Consider the following 22,811-nt stretch of genomic DNA (forward strand, 5'->3'; position numbering starts at 1 on the left):
ATTCCAAAAAAGAAATTAATTTTGGAGGCTAACAGCCATGGCATCTTCAGACTCAATTTCAACAGTATTACTGTTTAAGAAAGGCTGCCAAAAAGATAATGGAGATGAAAAAGTGCTCTGTAAACTGTAAAGTGCTACCCAAAAGGTTATCTGACTGCCAAGGTCAACAAACCCGGGCTTGGGTGTAGAGCCAGCGCTTAAAACTGGAGGAGCTGAGGCTGGTCATTCAAAGGGCCCCTTCTGAATGGGACACCAGTGTACTCGCTGGGATCAAAAGGACATAGCTGCTCGCCTGGTACCACCCTCACACCCTCCCCCTATTTTAAGTACAATACACTTATGCTGAATAGAATACTTAGACTATGTATTTGTACTAAACAATACTTACACTATGCATTTGTATTAAACTGATGATCTTTTGGACTTTTTTCCTTTCGTTTGTATTTCAGAGGCCACACATTGAGCAGCAGCCACCTGCACCGCTGGGCAATGAACTGCCTCTCCAAAGTTTCCAACCGTCTGGGTACATTAGTGTTTTTCTTCCACATTAGTTTACATTTGTCCCAGCTGCATTAGAATTTAGATTCTGCACATACTCTGGCTCTCAAAACCACATTCTTCTGTGCTCACACTACCTCTTTGTCATCTAACAACTGAATACGCATTGTTCCCCTGGCTTGGCTCATGAAAGGGGACCCTGATGAAGAGTAAACTGCCCATTTTCTGGGCTTCCTTATCCTAGCGCCCAACACTAGAAGGGCGGCAGTGTTTGGTGACCTCCTGCGTTAGGTTAACGATCTGGGTCTGGGCCCAGGCTGGATAACGAGCCCGTGAATAATGGGGAGCGGATTGTTAAAGCCTTATCATGGTGAAGCTGAGAGGCGGAGACGGCTTTTTCCTGCGCACCCCTGCCCCTTCTCCCCAAGCATCTTTTCTTAATCTGTCGAAGCTAATGGGGTTTATGTGGCAGACATTCATTCCTCACAAGTTCCAATTCAAGCGGCGGTGCACGGATTCAGTCTCGATGTTTCTACACTTAGAGGCTTGTAAAACAGTAAAGAAAGATAGCAGATAAACCGACAGAAAGCCTTCTGTTCTAGGCTTCAAAAAAGGCTCTACTTTATTTCTCCACTGTAATAGGAGTCTTGAAAAGGCCAAATTAGAGGTGCAGAAACAGGGTGAAATTAAGAGCACTAAAAGCCATAACAATACTGCATCCAACCCAGCGAACTTTATTTTCTTCCACATATTTCCTGAGTGGTATATATTTCACGAGAAAAAGACAAACTTGGAGGAAAGGTTTTTACTGCTGCATGGCCAGAAACAAACATAGTGGGCAAAATGTTCCTGACCTTTTTTTGTTATTTATCAACCATTAATTGAATTTTTACTTGTCAAAAGCAAAACTTATTGGGGAAAAATTAGAAAATGAATGGTCTTAAGTTCTTATTGGTTTTCAAAGTATTCACATAAGGGGCTGAGAATAATCCTGGGACTCAAAAGTCCTAGACTACTTTGTCATCTTTTCACACAACCCAAAGCCAAACATGGGCTATACTTTAAAATAAAATAAAAAAAAAAGTTACTAAGAATTGGTGGCTCGGTGGGCTCAAGGGGATGAGGCGATCTCAGCTTACCATTGGCTGGGAAGAGGATCTCTTGACTTTCTACCTCTTTGGATTACATTTTTAGCTGGAGTTTAAGAGCAGTTGTCTATGTCTATTTCCAGGTAACAGAGTTTCCTGAACTGCCCTCAATTCCACTGTCCACTGGTAAGGTTATATTGTTGAGAGGGCTAGGGTGGGGGTGGAGAGAAAGGCAGAGGGCTTTTGCCTGCTTTAGAATTAGACCAATGAGGGCAAGAAAGAGGCAGGTTCAGGTGCTTGGTAAACGAAAAGCAAACTTCTTTATTGTACACAGTACAGAATATAACGCAGCTTGGCAGGATGCATACGGCCCTGCGCAGGGGAAAGTATTTCAAATCAACTGGCAGGTTAAAGCCTTTCTGCACTGTAGACTTTCCACACTCTGGAAAAGAAGCAAACAAACCAACCCCAAAGAACCCCCGAAAAAACCCAAAACCATCCGGGAGGTGCATGAGTCCGATGGGAATGCAATGGTGATGCTGCTGTCCTATGCCCGGTGACAGCACAGGCCACGTAAGTTACAGCAGGGGAGGGGTAGCTCAGACTACAGAGGATTATTTTCATATTGCTAAGACAGCATAAATCCATTCAAAAAAAAATCCAAACCAGGGTAAGTAAAGAAAGGAAAACCAAATCTATACAGCATTTACAACAAATAAATCTCTAGCCAGCTGGGGGTAAAATATGCATCTATGTATAGACTATGTGTAGGTTAAGAAAGCTATAAATATGGTTTAGAAAGAGTCCTTTGATTAGAGTACAACGCTAATTAAGGCCCAAGCTACAGGTTTACCACCTTTGTGGGCTAATTAGCTTCCAATAGAGGAGAATCTCACGTTTCCATAGCTATAAAGTACACCCCTTATCCTTGTGAACCTCTTCACAAATGTGCTGTTGGTCATAAGGGGGACAGTTTGAGACTATGGAGTGCTCCATTGATAGAAAAGCAGTTCAAACATGTGTCTCACACTCACGGAGTCAGCACTGCCTCCTTCACATACGAGGAACAGTGTAGTCCTTCTTAATGTGCTAAATGTCATGGGGAGCACAGAATTCTACCAGCAGAGCAGGCAGCAAGGTACCACCAGTAATTTTTTCCTCTACTTTGAGCTCAGCTTTCACGTAGCTTTAGCTTGGTTGTTTAAAACTTTTCCAATATAATACAGCAATGAGAATAATTTCTTTTTTAAAAAAGGCAGGAATCTAGAATGCTAGCACTGTTGCTTACCTGTCAGTTACACACGTAAGTCTCAAACCCTACTGAATCACACAGGTAGGGTCTAAAGTCCAAGATTTAAAGAAAAAGGAAAACAAAACGAACTGATGAAATGGAAATTGTCATCAGTCATGCCCAGGGAAGAATCCCAAGGGTTCTCACCAGGTGACCAGGTTTCCAAATGACATGACACATGTTATATACATATGCTTTCCAGAGAGGGCATGTTAGTGAACACGGGGAACTATACACAGAGAATCTAAGCTTGTGTCCAGGCTGCCCTGCACACTTCAAAAATGTACAACTCAGGTGCAAATGTTCCATCAGGTTGTCTGGTGCAGAAAGCACAAAGCAGGCAACACGGCGGGCTTTCACATGGCCAAGGGGAAGCCTCAGCAAAGCCCCTCTCAAGCTGCAGTGTCTTCATAAGTTGGCACGGCCCTGGCTAAAGGACACAGTGCACAGTTACCAAAAGGTTTGTTTTTGTTTTTTGTTTTTTTGCTTTAAATACCAAAACTACAAAAATCAGTTTATAAACTGTTTTTCCAAAACAACCACCAAAACAAAACAATCCCCCAAATCAAGGCAAAACAAAATACTGTCAAAAAGTGTTAATCGCCCTTCTCCTAAAAGTCATCCACACTCAGCCATGTGACTGGGAAGAGAAAGGGTGCTTGCTCTACTTGGCGCACATGGCTGATGGTTCCCAAGAGTAGCCATGGTTTATGATTTTGAGAACCACGAACTGGGCTACAGCTGTTCTAACTGCCCCCCTTTTTCTAGACAAGGGGTAATATTTCAGATTCAGCTAGAAGAGCTTTCCAATGTTTAAGATATATTTTTAACCCTTAATGGTTTGAGCCTCCCCAACTTAGCCTACTTACTTTTCTATGGGTTTGTGATTTTTCGACAAATTGTGCAAATCAGAGCCCTTCTATGTAAAGGCATTTAGTAGTCCATGATCGATGCAGATTGTCACATACTGTGTCCCGTTTTGCGGGTACTAACCTGAACAAGATATTGCTTTGCATATATTGTCCATGGTAAGGAGACTCCATTTTGATCTCTTCCCAGAAACCTCATCAGAATCAGAGTTGAGGCACCAGCCTTTTGGTGGTTTTTTGCCCCTCCCTGTTCCCACTCCCCAGCCAATGTATCTGTCTTTAAGGGTGCCAATCCAGAGACGACTTGGGTTCTCCAGATAATACTCAAAGGGCAAGCTTTAGGAACAGTCAAAAACACAAACAAAACCACTGCCCTCGTTTGCCTGAATGGGAACTGCTAGCTCTAGGGTTTGGCCACTCTGCCACTCAGAAACTTAGTAAGCAAAGCCTTCGGCATAGGGGAGGCTGCTGCAGCGGTCCATGTCCAGGAGGTAAGCAGGGCTGTCTTCAAAGTGGGTCAGCGGCAGGGTGTCCTCCTCGCTGAGGTGGCACTCGGACTCTGCCTTCAGGAACGGACGCTGGTTATCCGGGAAAGCCATGGAGAAGAGGGCATCTGGGTCACAGACAAATTTGTAGACGTATCGCTCTCCAGCCACCTGAGGGAGAAAACACACCTTACAGGACCCAGTTGGAACAGGGCATGGGATCAGGGGAAGAGAACAAGGTATTCATAAGTCACAAAGCCAGGGACCAAAGGAGCAGCTGATTATCCCCATCACTCAGACTTATTTTGAGAAATCCTGGGAACCTATTATCTGCCAAGTATTTTACTGACACTACAGCAATTAAAAAAGAAGGTATCTGAATTTTGAATTCACACTAGATGGACTCTTAAAAGAAAATTCCCACTTTCTGTCTTCCAGTGACAGCTTTGAAAGCATGGTTATACTGAGCCTGGAGTTTGGTGTTCCAAAAAGGTGTAAGGACTGACAGGTGCAAGGCAGAAGCCTGACCATATTTTTGGTCACCTCCGGAGTTTACAGTCTTTGCAGTATGGCCTTGTTATTTGAAAGGTTAGAAATCTGATGAGAGAGAGCCTGTGCAGAAGCCTTAAGTATGTTCCGAAACAGAAAAGAATTGCTTTTGGCTTACGCTGCAGTTTTAAATGACTCATCGCATGGCTCTGTCACACTGAGGGAACCGCTAACTACCTTTCTATGGGTTTTCTGCATTATAATATTAGAACCAGAAGGTCTTGGTTATTCAAGGGCCTCATGGTATGTGGCTGATGAGCCATCTGTGTCAATGGGATCACCTTCTCTCTGCTGGTTGTTTAGCAACAGTACAAGAGGCACCTAATACCGAAAATCAAACCCAGTAATTGGCTTCTGTCTGGAGACGCAGAGGGGCAAGGGAAGGCAGCCAAAATTACTGATAAGATAAACATTTTAGATTTAAAAATTCAAACTGTTGAGTTTAATCTTGCCCTTCAGTCATTCTGCTGTGATTCTAAAATCTTTTTTTTAATTGAACAAGTATGGCTCTGCTTCCAAATCTCTATCAATCAACCATCTCTAGTTAGTGTTATATGCCAGTTTTACCTTAAAGCCCAACCCTGAAAATTAGTTTGTGTGGAAGAGTGCAGCAGGAGAGCACAGTGGAAATAATCCTAGATCAGAAGCCGGGAGCTGCCAGCTTCCAGTCCTGGTTTAGTCACTAATGAGCCTTAACCTCTGTGAACCTCAATTTTCCCTTCAAAAATGGAGGGTACGGCACTACAGCTTTTCTAAGTCTCTCTACACACTGACGGGCTATCATTCACCTTTTAATCAGCTCTCATTTACTTGTGAGTCATATAACAAATACAATAATAACCCCTTCTTTACATTGGATGGCACATTATTATTTCTGAAATATTTTCAAATATATTACCCTGTGGGATTAAAGCAAGAATTATTATCTACATTTTTATTAGAAATAGAGGCTTTGGGAGATTAAGTGACTATCTACATTTTTATTAGAAATAGAGGCTCTGGGAGACTAGGTGAGTTTCCTCAAATCATACAGCCAACAAATTGAAGTGTTAGGATCTGAGCCCACGAAGCCTCATTCCTGGGCCTTCCTGTACTCTTTGCCTATTTATTCTCAGAAACGAAGTTCTCTTCTACTCCCTTAGAAAACACAGAAGCTAGTCATAAGGACAGCTCATTTCCATTGGTTCAAGTTACTGCGCCCTGGGTTGCATCTCCTCGTGTTGGATGTGGAGTTGGGAACAGCAAAGGAATGATGGTGGCTCTCCCACCTGAACTTAGGATTTGACCTGATGATGTCAACTCTAAGGAGGACAGGGGACAATGTGGGGTGGCTGCTGATGGCTATGGTGTTTCTTTTTGGGGTGATAAAACGTTCTAAAATTGATTGTGGTAATGGTTGTACAGCTCTGTGAAACCACTGGACCGTATACTTTAAAAAAAGGAGGGGTAGGGTAGCGGACCACCTGTCCTACAGCATTTAACTCTGTGTCAAGCACTCAAGTTAAACCTCAATTTCTAACCCAAGGGAACTCATACTCCAGTGGGGGGTAGCAACAAGGAAGGAGTTATTTGAGACACAGTGAGAAGAGCAGTGGTAGGAACAAGTACTGGTGCCATCAGAAGCAGCAAAGGGGACCACCTAACCCAATCTGAAATGGAAAGGTGATGACTGAGACAGAAAACAAGGAGGGGCTGGGCAGGTACTGAGAGCATTAGGAATGTTCTAGGTCTTAAGGAGGATGTAGTTTAACAGGTGTTTTCCATTTTATGGTATGCGTGATAATGTACATGTATGTAACATGTATTCTCTGGCAAACAAATACTGCATTAAAGTAAAAGGTGGCTATGCTAGTGAAAGCCGTCAAGTTTGAGTGAAGAAATGAGAGCTGGGTGGTGACCAGAGTGGGAATAGCCTCAGAGGCTGTATGAAGCACTAACAAGTCTAGAGTTTATCTAGAAAATCACAACGAGCTGTTGAGTATTTTTTAAGGTGGCGAAGAGAATATAGGGTCACATTACTACCCACCTATGAGAAAGAGGAATCTGGCTTCTTGTAGACAAGTTCTCAGCAGTTTTGCCCATATGCTTCTGCCAAGTTCATCTCATTGGCTACTGCCAGGTAGACTGCCTCAACATATAAATGCCAGGATCTGGGCAACTATACATTACAAATCTGGTAGCTAAGAAAGACTTGCCATTCCCATCTTCTACTTCTCCATGGGATGCTGAGACTGTGGCCCTCGCTACCTATCCCACTAAGATTTTTGTACTGATTTCCTCAAAATATGCTTCATCCTTTATTCCACAAAGAGCAACCTGCTACCAGGTGACTCTGCTGCCATTCTACAAACTTTGGGTTTTTAACTTGAGTTCCAGTTTCTGTAAGTCTGAAATAAAAATCAGATGTTCTTATTCCTCTAACACTTCTGAGCGTATCAAACTAACAGATTTGGAAGTCTAGGTGTTTTAACAACTAAAGACTTCAACCAAGCTGTTGAAGTAGAGACCTTCAAGCTGATTCCCTGGAGTCCCTTTTGGATACAACAGTTGGCCTAAGTTTCTGGGAATTCTCATAGATAGAGGCAGTTTCGGGAAAGCAGAGGAGCCTAATTTTCCATTGTGTGTTCTACATGCAACTTCTAGTTTCCACATGCCCAAGAGCATGAAATGTACCCTATATCTCATTTGATTCTTGTCTCAAGTTTGTCTTCTCAAGATTGTTTCCTACCACAGAATCACTTAGGGGGCTAACATTTTCTCCTAGTGATGACCACCAGTCTCACTATAGAAGCCCTGGACTTTTTCCTTAAGAGACCAGAGTGGGCTAAGGGTCTTGTATAATGGCTCACCTTCTGCATGATGCCCTTTTCATAGTAATAGCGGAGAGAGCGGCTCAGCTTGTCATAGTTCATGGCTGGCCGGTTCTTCTGGATGCCCCAGCGCCGAGCAACCTGAAGAGACAGTAAAGTGAAGAGCAACGAAAACGCATTCCCTGGGCCCTGTGTTCTCTCCCAATCCCAGCAGAGCCAGTTCTGTAACCTGATTGCTTTGGTCAATGATCCACTACTCTGACCTGGAAGGGAAGGCATTTAGCTCCTTCCAGACCAAATGTTCAGCAAAGGCGATGACTCAGTGATGACTACTAAGAGGTGAGACCTAGAGATGGAAGAATCCTAGCACTTTAAGATTGCAGAGGGCTTGGCTAACATCCCAGAGGATGCAGGCCCTCTACTGTTTCTCCACGTATGAATTATTGACCAATACCCATAGACCATTAACATGTTGCCATTAAGTGCTATGGTTTCTGTAGCAGTCAATAAGGAATAATTAGAATGGTCATTCCTGAAACATTAGAAACACACTAGTGAGTTGCTAATGGGCCAGCAGAGCAAAAGTTCAATTCTAATAAGATTGGAGGGGGGCTGGGAGATGTTTACTTATTGCAGCTCACGGACTAAGGGGGAATCAGATCATTTCAGCCTGCTGCCATCCAATCCCACGCTCCCAGCAGACTTGCAGAATGGACATTAAAGCATGTAGCACCATTATCCACTTAATGAAAAATTAACAGGGCTTTCCAAACAGTTCTGAAATGCATTATATCCAACCCAGTCCACCTGAGGTTGCTGATAGGGCAATATAATTGGAGCGCTGGGCAAAGAAGCCTTATAGCAGGAAAACTTCCTAGTAGAGTTTACCCAATTATCACGGCAGCCAAGCAATTTCTATACTCAAGCATATCAACTTCCAAAATCCTACTCATGAGAATGGCTGTCAAGGTAAGAGAATAACCCTGAAAATGTGAGTTTTACTCGGAGGTTTTCAAATGTATGCAAACCGTGGGTCGGGGTCATGTTTTCAGCATTTTAGGTCAGTTTTGGAAACTTAAAAAACAAAAACAAAAACAAAAAACTATATTCCTTCGATATTTTATTTTTATCTTGTGAGATGGAGTCTCACTCTGTTGCCCAGGCTGGAGTGCAGTGGCACGATCACGGCTCCCTGCAACCTCTGCCTCCCAGGCTCAAGTGATTCTCCGGCCTCAGCCTCCCGAGCAGCTGGGATTACAGGTGTCCGTCGTCATGCCCGGTTAATTTTTGTATTTTTAGTAGAGATGGGGTTTCACCATGTTGGCCAGGCTGGTCACAAACTCCTGACCTCAAGTGATCCACCTGCCTCAGCCTCCCAAAGTGCTGGGATTATAGGCATGAGCCATTGCGCCTGGCCCCTTCGATATTTTAAAAGCCAAATGTTAGACACGGAGTAGGAGGCAGAGAGAAAACAGCATTTCACATAAACCTTTTCCTTAAAATATCTGGGCAGAATGAAAGCAACATCTTCTAAATTCAGGATTCTAAAATGACCTTTAATAAAAACCAAAAATTATCTGATAAGAATGCATCTCTCTTAATTACAATAATAGCAATGATTCTACTCTGCCTTGCAAGAAACCTTATGAAAGTTCAATTTCCGTTCAATTGCTTCATGTCCCCACAGCAGACACCATGTCTTGGGTCTCCTCTTTTCTCCATATGGTACCCACTCAACTCTACCTTTGAAACAGCCGAAAAGGCGAAATTAACCAAAAATTACATCCTGGTTAGAGAAGATAAACATTTAAAACCAATAGAAATAATGGTAAGAAGAGAAATCTGCTAACCTAATAACATACGTCATTGTACCCTGTTCAGAAATGCTTTATAAAACTAATCTTTAACTGCTGTCTGCCACAAGTGACACAGGAAAATTTCAAAGAAGCCCAGCCTCATCATTTTACTACGTTAAGGGGTGGAAAACAATCTTTGAATATTCTTCAACTTCAGCGGCCACCTCTCAGCTGTCACTTGCATATGCAATTGCTTACTGGAGAAAGGTTTGGTATATGCACAGATTTCAAAGCAGCTCTGGTAGCCATAGTTACTGACTCATCCTCTCGGGCCAGAGCCCTGTGATTCTGTAGCCCTCACCACGGCTGTTCCTTCTACAGTAATGCATGGTGCGGCTCAGCTCCAGAGCAGCTGGGAATTAGGGCTGCCCCTCTTCTGGGATTGGGGAGGCAGGCAATAGCTTGTCATCAGATCTTTCTTCTCTCTCATTAGTTACTTTGGTAGCACATATCTTGAGGACTGAGGCTGAAGGAGTTAACGGATCTACCTATTCCTCTTCCCCTTTAAAGAGAGAGCAGCCACAGCCCAGGGAGTGGCTCTTTCTAGCAGCCCATCCCTTCAAACCTCCCAGCAGCAGTTATCTGCCACATGTTCAACAAACAACCCTACCCCCCAAAATATTCATTAATGCAGATTCACAGTTAAAATGGCTCCAGATTAAAGCCGAGTCAGTCATAATTGAGAGGGTGCTAAGCTGGATGACTATCAAAAGACATTTGATTAGGGGGCCTGCCAAAACGCAGTTCTAAAACCACAATTTCCATGCACAGTGTAATGGATATTATGGATAATTACCCAGAGTGCACTACTCAGCCACACAGCTGCCTACAATTACGTCCCCAACAGCTTCCTCCTCCGCTTCACCCTTCAAGCTCCCCCATGACGACTTCTTACAGCTTTTTCCAGAAGCTGGTATCTTCCTGACATTAACAAGAACAGGGCCCTCACAGGTATACAAGGAGGGGCGGGGTGGGGGGGAGCTCAGCAAATGTCACCTGTCCTGAGGCTAACATGCACATGTGGCACCCAACTGATCCTGGGTGAAGAGAAAGGAACATCTGGAGCTTAGGGAAAGCTTGGGGACTTCAAGGTGGGGTGGAAAGCACCATTTCCTGAAGAAACAAAGCTGCCCGGTCAACCGAGGGAGGCTCAAGGACACCACAGGCTTCTCACATGACTTGGATGCCTGGCATTTATGAGCATTCTGTATTAATATTAGCTTCTTTATTAAGTAAGAAAGCAGGGGCCCTTTGCCATCTGTTCATCATTCTCTATGCCACTGGTAGGAGTGCAGAAGATTCAATAACAGCTTTACCAAGGGTCATAACCAGGTTTACCTGCAGCTGGACGGCCTGTGCTTAGGCCCGAGGCAGTGGCAATAAAATAATAAAAGCTCCTGTTTGTGAAACAAGATAGATCAATAAAGGCTGCCCACATGACAGAACTACTTTCAGAAAGCCTCAGTGAACCTAGGTGACACGCTTTTCTCCAACTTCACATAAACCAGGCCACGTTATTTGGAAAGCAGTGAGCAGAGGCATGGGTCCACGTGGGGTGGATGGCTCTCTAGGGGTGCTAGAAGCCTGAAGCATGGCTGTTTCTACATAGCAGGAAAAAACCACGTAGGCACTAAACTAACACAGTGGCACTCAACTCCAGCTCTGAAGGTAGACTGAACCAAAGAGAAGCTGTTTAATTAGTCCATCTAGAGATGCTGACACATTTCCATTCTTGTGACTGAATGTAAAACAGGGAACACATATGCGTATCTTGTTTTCTAATTGCCTTTAATGAAGTCTGCCTTCTATCAATCAGGATTCTTCATAAATTTCCAATCCATACATTCTCCTCCTTTTCCTATTTGAACCGTTAGACCACTTTCTTCTTCCAAACCAAGTCTCAGGTTGCTACCTCCTCCTGTTAACCCCATGCCAACGTATTTCCTTGGTGTGCTAAAGCGAGCCCTAGAGTTAACTGAACACTGAAAACAGCAATTCTCGTTCAAATGCTTTCTAAGAGTGTCTAAGAGTGTTGTTCCCAATTTAATTATACCCAACCCAAAGATGCCTTTTGATCTGCTGGTTTAATTTATATGCCTAAGAACATGCTACTAAAAGAAGCATATGTCAGTTTTTTTGGGCAGTTATTTCTGTTCCATTTATAATCTCTCTAGATTCTAAATCAAACAGAAATTAAAAATCAACCCCTTTAGAATATGCTATACTGAGAGCCTGATTTAATTTACTTTGTTATGTGATATTCAGGAAAGGGATTCTAGGGTGTGTCTTCTTCATTGAAGAAATGGTACTGGTTCTGTCAACAGAGTTATTTCTGTTCTGGGCACAAACACAGTAACAATGTTTTTTTCCTATTAAAATAATTGAGGTTTGTATCATCTCTCAACTACTCTATTATGACGTCACATAACACACTTTTATTTTATTTTTTTGGACACAGGGTCTTGTTCTGTCACCCAGGCTCAATCGATCCTCCCTGCCTCAGCCTCCCAAGTAGTTGGGACTACAGGCACACACCACCATGCCTAGCTAATTTTTTTTGTATTTTTTGTAGAGATAAGGTTTTGCCATGTTACCCAGGCTGGTCTCAAACTCCTGGGCTCAAGCAATATTGTTGCTTCAGCCTCCCAAAATGTTGGGATTACAGGTGTGAACCACTGCGCCCGGCCATAACACACCTTTTAAAAAAAAAAAATCTAAGCTCATTAAGATTGAGTCACCTCTGATAATTTTATTTCTCCAGGCCACAGCCATTTGTAATACACTGTGGGTAGCTGTATCCTGTAATATATTGTCAAAATGTCATACAATATGTTCATGTAGCCTCAGAGACAGACTATGGCCTACAGGGGCTAAGACCAAAACAAGTCTGTATCATTGAAACAATACTTGAAAAAGACTTTCCAAGAGGGACACCATATCCTATTTGAATATAAGACTTCATGATCTTGCTCCCTAGATTTTGCAGAAGTGTTACAAATACTTTTAATGTATTCTACAGTGGAGAACTCTGCCTGTGCATGCATTATAAACTGTCCCATTAATAGGAGGGATACTGCCAAGCCCAGTAGCCACGCCAGAATATGAATGAGAAAGAAAAGCAGACTTGACACAATACGAAGCCTCAATGGAAATCTAAACAAAAAACACCATCATCAACAACAACAAATCAAAACCCATCTGAGTTTAGCATCCAGTGCATACCTCTTCCGGTTCTATCAGCTTGAACTCCATGCCTCGGCCTGTCCAGGCAATGAAGTGGGCATTGGCTGGGTCATCAAGAAGGGTGACCAGGAACTGCCACAGCTGAAGGGAACCTCGCCTCTGGTAAGGTGGCCCCTCTCGATACATGGTAGGCTCCTGTTTGACTTTGCCTGTTTAGGACAAGGACACATCACACAATAGCTTAGTTCTAAGTATCTCAGGTGGTTGGGACGAAAAGGAGTTGTTCATGCTGATTTAATCACTGGACTTGGGAAGAGAGTCATGGCTGAGGTGTTCTGACATCTGCCAATCTCTACCTGGCAACAAACCTTGGATGGGGCTACTTACCTTCCAGTCTCTCAGGCACAACACAAGTGTCGTCAAAGTATAATCGGGGATCTTTTTCATATGAAAAACCTGAAAGAGAATTTAAAAAGAAAGACTACATTGCTTAACAAATTCTGTGTTGTACTAAAAAACTATGGATTTAAGGACTAGAGTGGCATCCTGTCATTTCAGACCCTAAGTCCTACTGCTGTATCTATGACAGACGGAATTTTCAGGGACTTCGAGAGGGCTCAGGCATTCCGATTCCGATGTAATCACCTGCGCCTCAGTCAGAGCCTCATCAATTTCTGCTTTTACAGCTAAGGCTGCGGGGAAGTGCTGAGTCACCAGGACGTTCCTTCACATTTTGCTTCTGAGGTCTGCCTGGATCAATGTTGCTCTGACTAAGCCTTTACATCTGAAAACACATCTCTATTTCAGTTGGCCTAGCTGGATGGATTTGGTTCATCTGTACACAGACCTGCCATTTTCCTTTTAGCTAAAATTAATTTCAACCTTTCCTATAAAGTCATCCAAGCTACTCACATACCTCATTCAATTACGAAAGAGCTTGAAGGGTAAAGAATGTTGCCAAAATGAATAAAGACTTGGGCCTGTAGAGGATTTCGAAAGCAGTATTGGAGGTATTATTACCAGACACAGTGGAAAGGATCTGAAAAGACTTTCTAGCAATGAAACAAATTCACTGTATAGATGACAAAACAGAGGTCAAGAAGGAGGAACTGGCCCAACAACACATGCAAAGGAAATAAAAGAAGGCAAGGCAAAAAGTTAAAGGGCTCAAGAAGGAAGGATGGCCTGACAGTCTTCCTCCACAAACCCCTAATATACATTCAGTGCTAACCACCATGTCACTAGGCACCCTGTCAAGATTGGTTTAAATCAAAGCCAGGTAACAGGTAACTCTGATGGGGGTCCCATCCCTCCTTGTAGTTTAGCCTGTCTCAAGGTGTAAGGTCTCCAGTGTATATTCCTTTACCAGCACACATCTTAGGACAATGCCCCAGGGCTCCCGTCTGATAAGCGGTGCTTCCCTGTGCTCTATTTTCCCTTCAGTTCACCTGGCTCATAGTACAGGTCTATGTGTGTTGGATATGCAGTACGGGCAGGTAGGTGAAAAGGCTCTGCAATGAAGGACTTTCATTAGAGTCTGCGAAGGATTCACTACGACTTGAAAAATCCACGAGGCTGGGCATGGTGGTGAGCAATTATAATTATAATTCCATGAGCAATTATAAGGATGACTGCACCTGTAAAGGTTCAAGGGTTCTGAATGAGGATAGGCGTAATAACAAGTGCTATGTGGCTTATGGAGGAGTAGGCAATAAGTGATTTTAGATCGGTTTGTTGAAGACAAATAGCCTGTAATCCCAGCACTTTGGGAGGCCGGGGTGGGTGGATCATGTGAGGTCAGGAGTTCGGGACCAGCCTGGCCAACATGGTGAAACCCTGTCTCTAGTAAAAATACAAAAAATTAGCTGGGCATAGTGGTGGGTGCCTGTAATCCCAGCTCCCTGGGAGGCTGAGGCAGGAGAATTGCTTGAATCTGGGAGGTGGAGGTTGCAGTGGGTGGAGATCACGCTATTGTACTCCAGCCTGGGCAACAGAGAGAGGCCCTGTCTAAAAAAACAAAACAAAACAAAACAAAAAAAACAAAAGAAAAAAAAGAAAGAAGGAAAAATCCATGAGTAAAGGTGCCAAGATATAATTTTGCCATTCTTTGTTTCTTCAGTCAACCCAGATCAAGTAGCTTCTTGGCAGGACCAGCACCATTTTTAAGAGGCCTGGGACTGAAGAAACTCTGCACAACTGAGACTGTTTTGAGGTTTGTATTATTCATTTTTGTTTTCTCAGCCCTAAGCATTAGTTCTCTGTTGCTTAAGGACATCAAAGGAAGTCTATTTTATTGACATTTATATATTATTTAATCCACTAAGTATTTATGCCAGGCATTGTGCTAGAAGGGAGTCAGTAGCCAGGCGAATATAGACTTGGTCCTTGTTCTCATGGAGCCTGTATCTCAACTGGGGGAGACAGACAATAAAGGAGAAAAAGAAACAAGAGGTGGCACAGCACTGATGGACCCCAGTCAGCTGTGTGATCTTGAATAAATTAATCTCTGTGCTCCAGTGTCCTCACTGCAGCAGATAATTCCTACCTTATGGTGTTGTTATGAGAGTTTAATTGAGTTAGTATCATTCAACTGATCTATTTCTCTATCTTCATACCAGAGTGCCAAGAGTAGCTCCTGGTACATAAGTGTGTAATAAATGATAGTTAAAAAAATAAACAGTCATTGTACATTGTGTTGAGTGCTATTAAGAAATTAACTGAATAATGTGAGAGCTTGATCGTATATCCTCCATGAAAGATTCTAAATTCCTTGAGGATAAGGATCGTATCTTGGTATCTTAGTGTCCTCATGGCACCTTACACATAAGTACTAAATAAATATTTGAATAAATGAGAGGTTTTATAGTCTTCATTAAAAAATATTTAAGAATATAATGCTAACTTTCAAGTCAGGGATTAAATGACTCCTGAAAAATTTATTTTCCAATTTGGCACTCAACTGACTTTTATGACAAACTGGTATACTCTGTATTACCAAAAAGACTTTCATAATCCACTATGCTTCAAATATTTTGCCTTGTCTGCCAGAAAGCCATGTATTTCCCGATCTTCCATATGTATTTTGATATTCTGGTGATGTTCTAATGGTCTTATTATAAAGTCATTACAAGTGAACTACTTCAAAGTTTACGTATCTGTCAAACTTGCCATGTTAATTTTAGAGTTCTTCTCCTCTAAGGTAATCACAGTATGTAGAAAAAAAATACAACCACCTACATCTAGATGAAATTCTCGGTTTGGTTTTCAAAACTAATCAGATAAAGGTCTGCCTATAAGAAGTATCACTTTGGCATATTTTGTGGTTTCTAGTCATCGCCACATGCGGTCCTCTACACCACCTGGAAGATACTATTGGTTTAAGTGAAATTTAAGTCAGTTCAATTTGAGCCAGCAGTTATATCAGTTGTGGCCACAATCATCTCATCACTCAAATAAAGGTGGCAGGAAGGAAGACCTGTTTGAGGAGCAAACTAGAAACGAAAGACTCAAAACGTTATTATGCAAGGACTCCAGGTGAACACTTAAGGCAGGATGGCTATCTTAGCAATCACAGATGCCAATCAGAAACACTTGTTTCATTAACTGTTCCACAGGCATCTGTGGTCAAGCCTGTATAAGGATAGGAAAAGCATGTCAGGGTAATTTAGAACAATTAAAAATGCTGGATTCTTTGAAACTAACTTCTTTGATGTGTGTGAAGTCAGGGAAAGGAATGGGAAAGGGTGGAGGGAAAACACACACAAATGCACCAGATAGTCTGTGTGTAGTAAGCAACCCAATGCCTTGCTAAAAATATTTCCCTTAAGAGCATGCTCTTTCCTAAATGTTGTAATTATGCAAAATGTTTTCCTCCCTCTCTTCCCGACTCCCTCCTAGTTTGCCTGCTGCAGACATCAACTGCTTTTGTAGAAACATTCAGGAACCTCAGAGAGCCCCATGCAGCTGTGCCCATCACAGCCAGTGTCCGGGAGACAGCTCTTCCTTTCCAGGGCTAGACACTCACTCAGAACATCACAGGGTACCCGGGGAAACAACACTCGGTCTCCCATCTAACCAAGTGAGTGCGAAGCAGCTACCCATAAAAATGACTCTTATGAACCAATCACTTATAAAAGCCACCCAGCGCTTCATGAGTATCAGCTCCTTTGACTTGCATTTAAAATGACAGACCAGTGGTTCCCAACCTTGGATGCACACTGGAATCACCAGGGGAGCTTTAAAAACTACTAAAGCCTGGGTCCCACCCCAGAATTTCTTATTTAATTGCTCTGAATGAAGCCTGGAAGTCAACATTTTTAGAAGCTCCTCAGGTAATTCCAATGTTTGACCAAACTTGAGAACCGTTACTACTCAGTAGTTCTCAAACTTGAAGCTGCATCAGCATCTCCTGCAGGACTTGTTAAAACAACAGACTGCCGGGCCCCACCCTTGGGGGTTCTGATTCAGTAGGCCTGGGATGGGTCCCGAGAATGTACATTTCTAAAAAGTCCCAGGTGACGCTGTTGCCACAGGTTTTGGGAATCACACTGCTTTAAATCTTTAGGGAGAAATGTATTTGAGAAAAAGAAGACATACATCTGGGGAAGGTGTTATAAAAAAACTTCAATGTTTCAGTGTTTAGAAGGGAATTCCTCAATCCACCATCCCAAGTTAGCCTTTGCCCAAAAGGGTAACTTTAAGCTCTGAGCCCACCTCTCCAGGCCTTTCATGCCCCGCAAGCATGATCTCAGTCCCTACCAGGGCTCCTTTCCGTCAAATGAGCCCATTGATTTGCTACTGTCATTCATTTATGCAGGAGATTAAAAGCCCAATTATCCTCCCCCAACAAAAGGCTCCCTTCTTCCTTCTGATTCACATCTAATGACTTCTTTAGAGAAATCCTAAAATTTAAAAATCTGTGACAATGCACTAAAAACAACAAAACAGACCCTCACAAAAACCAGCAGCAGATGCCTTAAAAAATGTCATACCCCCTTTTACCCAGAAATTTCAGAAACTTAGCTTCAAGAATCAAGAGAACAAGAAAACAGCTAGATGAATGTTCACAGAATTTGAGAATAATCTGGAAGTACCCACTTTTCAGCAACAGGTGATCAGCTAAATGCATACTCATGCAATAAGTACTGTGCAGCCATTAACGAGGAAATCACAGGGGAATGTTGGGTGCTAAAGAGATGACATTGGCTGTGGAGTATGGAAGGAGATGAAGAGTATGGGCTCTGGAGCCACAGGGCTTGGCTTAGAGTTCTGGCTCTACTCTTACAGCCACATGCCCTTAGGCACATCTTTTATCCTCTCTGAGCCTCAGTTTCATTACCCTATGGGGCAAATAGAAATATCTATCCCTTGAGAGGTTGAGGAGGGCAGATCACGAAGTCAAGAGATTGAGACCATCCTGGCCAACATGGTGAAACCCCATCTCTACTAAAAATACAAAAAATTAGCTGGGTGTGGTGGCGCGCGCCTGTAATTCCAGCTACTTGGGAGGCTGAGGCATGAGAATCACTTGAACCCGGGAGGTGGAGGTTGCAATGAGCTGAGATCGCGCCACTGCACTCCAGCCTGGCAACAGAGTGAGACTCCGTCTCAAAAAAAAAAAAAAAAAAAAAAAAAAAAAAAAAAAAAAACAACACAAAAAACCAGAAATATCTATCCTATAGGGCTGCTATGAGAATTAAACAACTGAATTTATGCATGTAAAGAACACAGAACAGTGTCTGAAACATAGTAAGTGTTCAATTTGAGTTAATGACTATTGTTTAAAAAAAGACTATAAAACAAGGATGTTTTGATGTATGATCTGTATAATTCTATATTTACATATGCACAGCAAAGATTGAAAGACTATGTAGCAAGTTAATGGTTATCTCTGGGTAGTGAGACTTAATTTTCATCTTTTTGCCTGTTTGTATTTTCTGAATTTTGTGTAATTAGTATTTGTTGCTTGTGCTAAGAATAAGCTACAAAAGTTTGTATTTTAAAGAAAACTAGGCCAGGCGCAGTGGCTCATGCCTGTAATCCCAGCACTTTGGGAGGCTGAGGTGGGCGGATCATGAGGTCAGGAGATGGAGACCCATCCTGGCTAACACAGTGAAACCCCGTCTCTAGTAAAAATAAAAAAAATTAGCTGGGCGTGGTGGCGGGTGCCTGTAGTCCCAGCTACTTGAGAGGCCAAGGCAGGAGAATGGCGAGAACCCAGGAGGTAGAGCTTGCAGTGAGCAGAGATCACGCCACTGCACTCCAGACTGGGTGACAGAGCGAGACTACGTCTCAAAAAACAAAACAAAACAAAACAAAACACAGAAACTAGCTCAAAAGCAAGCTCCTCCAAGAAACTGACATTCTAGCTCCATTCTGACTACTTCCTTGAAGCCATATGCTATGGAACACTTATGCATCTTATTTGTTCCCAATTACTTTCACCTAATTGGTAGGTCAGCACTAATAAAGGCAAAGTCACAGGCTCAACCTTGCCCACTGCTCCTGCTCCTCATTAGGTGAGATTATCTCAGAGACTTACTGAATTGAGTTGGTCCCAAAGGGATTGGGCACAAGAACTTGAGCAGATAACATATACCGTTGATATAAAATGATCATCTTCACATAAAAGTAAATGTTAGGATATGTGTCAAGGTTGGTGAAGAATACCTTCAATTTCCCCCCCATGTTAAAAGTGGCAACCATTTATCATATAATAATAATTACAATGAAGAGTTACCCACCCCGAGCACTCAAACTAAGTAAAAAACCTAGAGACACATTTTTAAAACTCTAAGACATCCTTGGACCCTCACTGACATAACTATAAAATGTATAAAAACCACTCTCACTGACATAACTCCTAAATTCCAGTTTAAGCTGATATTGTTATATAAACATAACCTTCATTTCTGGAATTGTGGAAATACGGTGGGTTTGTTTTTTCTCCAAATTGTCCTATCCTCTTAAAAAGTTGGGGTCATTGCTAATGAAAATGGCAGCCCTCACAGGGCTCAGGGGCATGCCTTAAACCCTGCCTGCAAAATAATTGAAGATTGCAACCAATTAGCTCTTATATTCATGAGCTAAGCAAGGTTTAATCTATGATCTCAAATCTTAGCCTGGAAACTGAGCAATTTTAAGCTTGAGTATTATTCAAGGAAAGAAAGAAAGAGGAAGGAAGGAAGGTAGGAGAAAGAAAGAGAAAAAGAAAGGAAGAAAGGAGAGGAGAGGAAAGAAAGCAGGCTCCTTACCTTCATGGCTGCTGGAGAAATAACCCCCTCTCATGTAGGATGACTGACAGTTAGGCACTTCTGAAAGGAAAGCAAAGGTGGACACAATCCTGTCAATAGTTTCTGCAGCAGACGCAGCACATCGGTCAACTGCAGCTCTGTGGTAAAGCCCCTAAACGCTCTGGGGTCATGTCTTTTTGGCTTTGTCCTGGGAAAGAGGTGCCACACCACTAAGCAAGATGGCAAACACCACAACCCACCATCTAAAAGGCAGGCTCTCCTACTCAAGAGTCACGGGAGGAAAGAAAAAGATGTTTCACTCTCGTTGTTCACTCATTTTAGCAATTAGTTAACACCAAATCTGGTGAAAGAGCCAATGATAGTGGAAAAAATATTAGCTTTCAAAAGGCCAAGCCTGGCCTCTTGCCCCATGCTGACTCCTGGGTGTTAGGGTGGGAAGGGGAAGATGACTGCTTTAGATCTTTCGCAATTTGCTCCCCTTTACTCCTCGTGGTCACATCCAATTCTGCTCCAAGAGGTGGGAGTATTTTTAGGCCAAAGGGATTAGCAGACCTGAAGTTAGGACGCCAGGACCAGCATGGGAAGGGGGGTACAGGATTGCAGTTTGGTCCATTTTTGCCATGCTGGGACTGTCACATTGAAACCAAACCACACTCAAGTGACCTCTTCTTCACGCATCATGTTATCAGTGTTTCCCATAACCAATTGGTGCCTGAATAGATCAATCTACGTATTATCTCAGAGAAGGTCAAGAGCAAATTCCATCCAAAACTGAACCCCAACACTCTTCAAGCTTGGACTCAGAGATGTACTTCATACCACTTCTGAATGCCTACTGCACTTCCTACCACTTACATACCTTTTCCGTTTTGTTTTGTATTCCGTTGTGCATAAACACGTCAGCTCTACTAGCTCCTAAGTTATTTGAGGGCAATTCTTATAACAATTACAAAAAATTCTTATAAAAATTCCTGTCCCCAAGGCCCTGCATGTATAAGACACTGAATAACGAGACAGAAGAAAGCAAGAATGAAGCAACGAATAGCACAATTTGATGCTGACCTGAATCGACGCAGTAATCCCGAGGCTCCTGCTTGATTCCCATTGGTGACTGGAACCCGTGTGCTGGGGGCCCTGGCATGGCTGGGACCCCATGTTCATAGAGTGGGTCATGGTATTCTTGTTTGAATCCCTGAGGGGGCGGGGGAGCTGCAGGGACAATAGGCTCTGACATTTGCCGATGGTAACTGGGGCGATTATCTCCAGGAACTCCTGGCTGAGGAGGGAAGGGGTGGCAGGGTTCAGACAGTTGTCTCTGAAATCTGTAAGAAGAAAGAGGTTTTCGTGGTGAACAAAGACTTAATGAATACCTACTATGATTGAGCACTGGGGACTAGAAGAAGTTCCAATTAATGAAATTATTTGCAAGATATTTAATAATGCTTATTTCTGGACATTTTTACCTTCTTCCCAAAATTACATTGTGTATTTCGAAGCTCTTGAGTCAGGAAGTGGCAAAAAAAAAAAAAAAAAAAAAAAAAAAAAAAATCAAAGCAATGATGTGGTAGCCTCTTTTTCTTTCATGTATGTATACTGTATGCACAGTCTATCTGTAAAGATGGGCCAGATTATGTATATGAATATATGAGACCAATTATTTGCAAATAGCACTAACATATACATAAATATTTGTTCACTAGTTCATCCATTCTCTCACCTACAGATAGAAGGAATTTTTAAAGACTGAATACAAACTAATCAGTTAGAAAATGTAGTTAAAAAGGAGAGAATCCCATTCACAGTAGCAATAAAAAACATAACATTCCTAGGAATAATCAGGAAACGTATAGGCCATATAAGAATAAAATCTTAAAATTGTTCTCTGAGGAAAAGAAAGAAAAAAGATCTAAGAGAAGATATTTAGGACTTTGAAGCTATTGATTCACTGAAAATTAATCTGTAAAAGCAAATGCCTTCCCAACTAACTTGACCAAATGATTCTAAACTTTATTTTGAAAGGACAAAAGGACCCACTAGCTATTGACATATGTCATAAAACTACACTAATTAAAACAGTAATACAAGGAATTGAGAGATAGGCAGATCAAAGGAATTTAGTGGCAAGCCAAAAACCGTCAAGTATATTTCAAAGTTTACTACTTGTTAAGGTTAGCATTTCAAATTAGTTGGGGGAAAAGACCCCATTTTATACAGATACCAAAATAAATTTCGCATGGATTAAAGGTTCCAATATAAAAAGTGAAACCAGGCCAGGAATTATGGCTCATGCCAGTAATCCCAGCACTTTGGGAGGCCGAGGTGGGCAGATTGCTTGAGGTCAGGAGTTCAAGACCAACCCGGCCAACATGACAAAACCCCATGTCTACTAAACTACAAAAAAAATTGGCCAGGCATGGTGGTGGCTCACGCCTGTAATCCCAGCAATTTGGGAGGCCAAGGTGGGCGGATCAGGAGGTCAAGAGATTGAGACCGTCCTGGCCAACACGGTGAAAACTGTCTCTACTAAAAATACAAAAATTAGCTGGGTGCGGTGGTGCATGCCTGTAGTCCCAGCTACCCGGGAGGCTGAGGCAGGAGAATCGCTTGAACCCGGGAGGCGGAGTTTGCCGTGAGCTGAGATTACGCCACTGCACACCAGCCTGGTGACAGAGCAAGACTCCTTCTCAAAATAAACAACAAAAAAACCCCCCAAAAATTAGCCAGGCGTGGTGGTGTGCGCCTATAATCCCAGCTACTCAGGAGACTGCAGCATAAGAATCACTTGAACCCGGGAGGCGAAGGTTGCAGTGGGCCCAGATTGCGCCACTGCACTCTAGCCTGGGCGACAGAGCAAGACTGTCTAAAAAAAAAAAAAAAAAGTGAAACCATAATATGAAAGTAAATATATATGAAAACTTACAAAACTTAG

At 42.5% G+C, this 22,811-nt stretch overlaps 1 protein-coding gene and 1 long non-coding RNA gene across 2 annotated transcripts in view; one reads left to right on the forward strand and one right to left on the reverse strand.

The window, feature by feature from the left end:
• Positions 1-1,883: 1,883 nt before the first annotated feature.
• The window catches only part of ETV5 (ETS variant transcription factor 5), a 62,373-nt gene continuing 41,445 nt past the window's right edge, over positions 1,884-22,811 (reverse strand). The window contains exons 8-13 of the mRNA XM_050780253.1: positions 20,945-21,204; positions 19,883-19,942; positions 13,017-13,085; positions 12,669-12,838; positions 7,630-7,731; positions 1,884-4,402 (exon numbers count right to left, since the gene is read on the reverse strand). Of these exons, the coding sequence (XP_050636210.1) occupies positions 4,181-4,402; positions 7,630-7,731; positions 12,669-12,838; positions 13,017-13,085; positions 19,883-19,942; positions 20,945-21,204 (883 nt within the window). The 3' untranslated portion in view covers positions 1,884-4,180. The remainder of the gene's footprint in view (positions 4,403-7,629; positions 7,732-12,668; positions 12,839-13,016; positions 13,086-19,882; positions 19,943-20,944; positions 21,205-22,811) is intronic.
• On the forward strand, positions 13,841-20,962 carry LOC126948463 (uncharacterized). The gene is made up of 3 exons (XR_007723461.1): positions 13,841-13,915; positions 14,749-14,841; positions 20,865-20,962. It is a non-coding gene; the product is annotated as an uncharacterized LOC126948463 (long non-coding RNA).

The sequence above is a fragment of the Macaca thibetana genome, chromosome 2 (assembly GCF_024542745.1).
Source record: "Macaca thibetana thibetana isolate TM-01 chromosome 2, ASM2454274v1, whole genome shotgun sequence".
NCBI lineage: Eukaryota > Metazoa > Chordata > Mammalia > Primates > Cercopithecidae > Macaca > Macaca thibetana.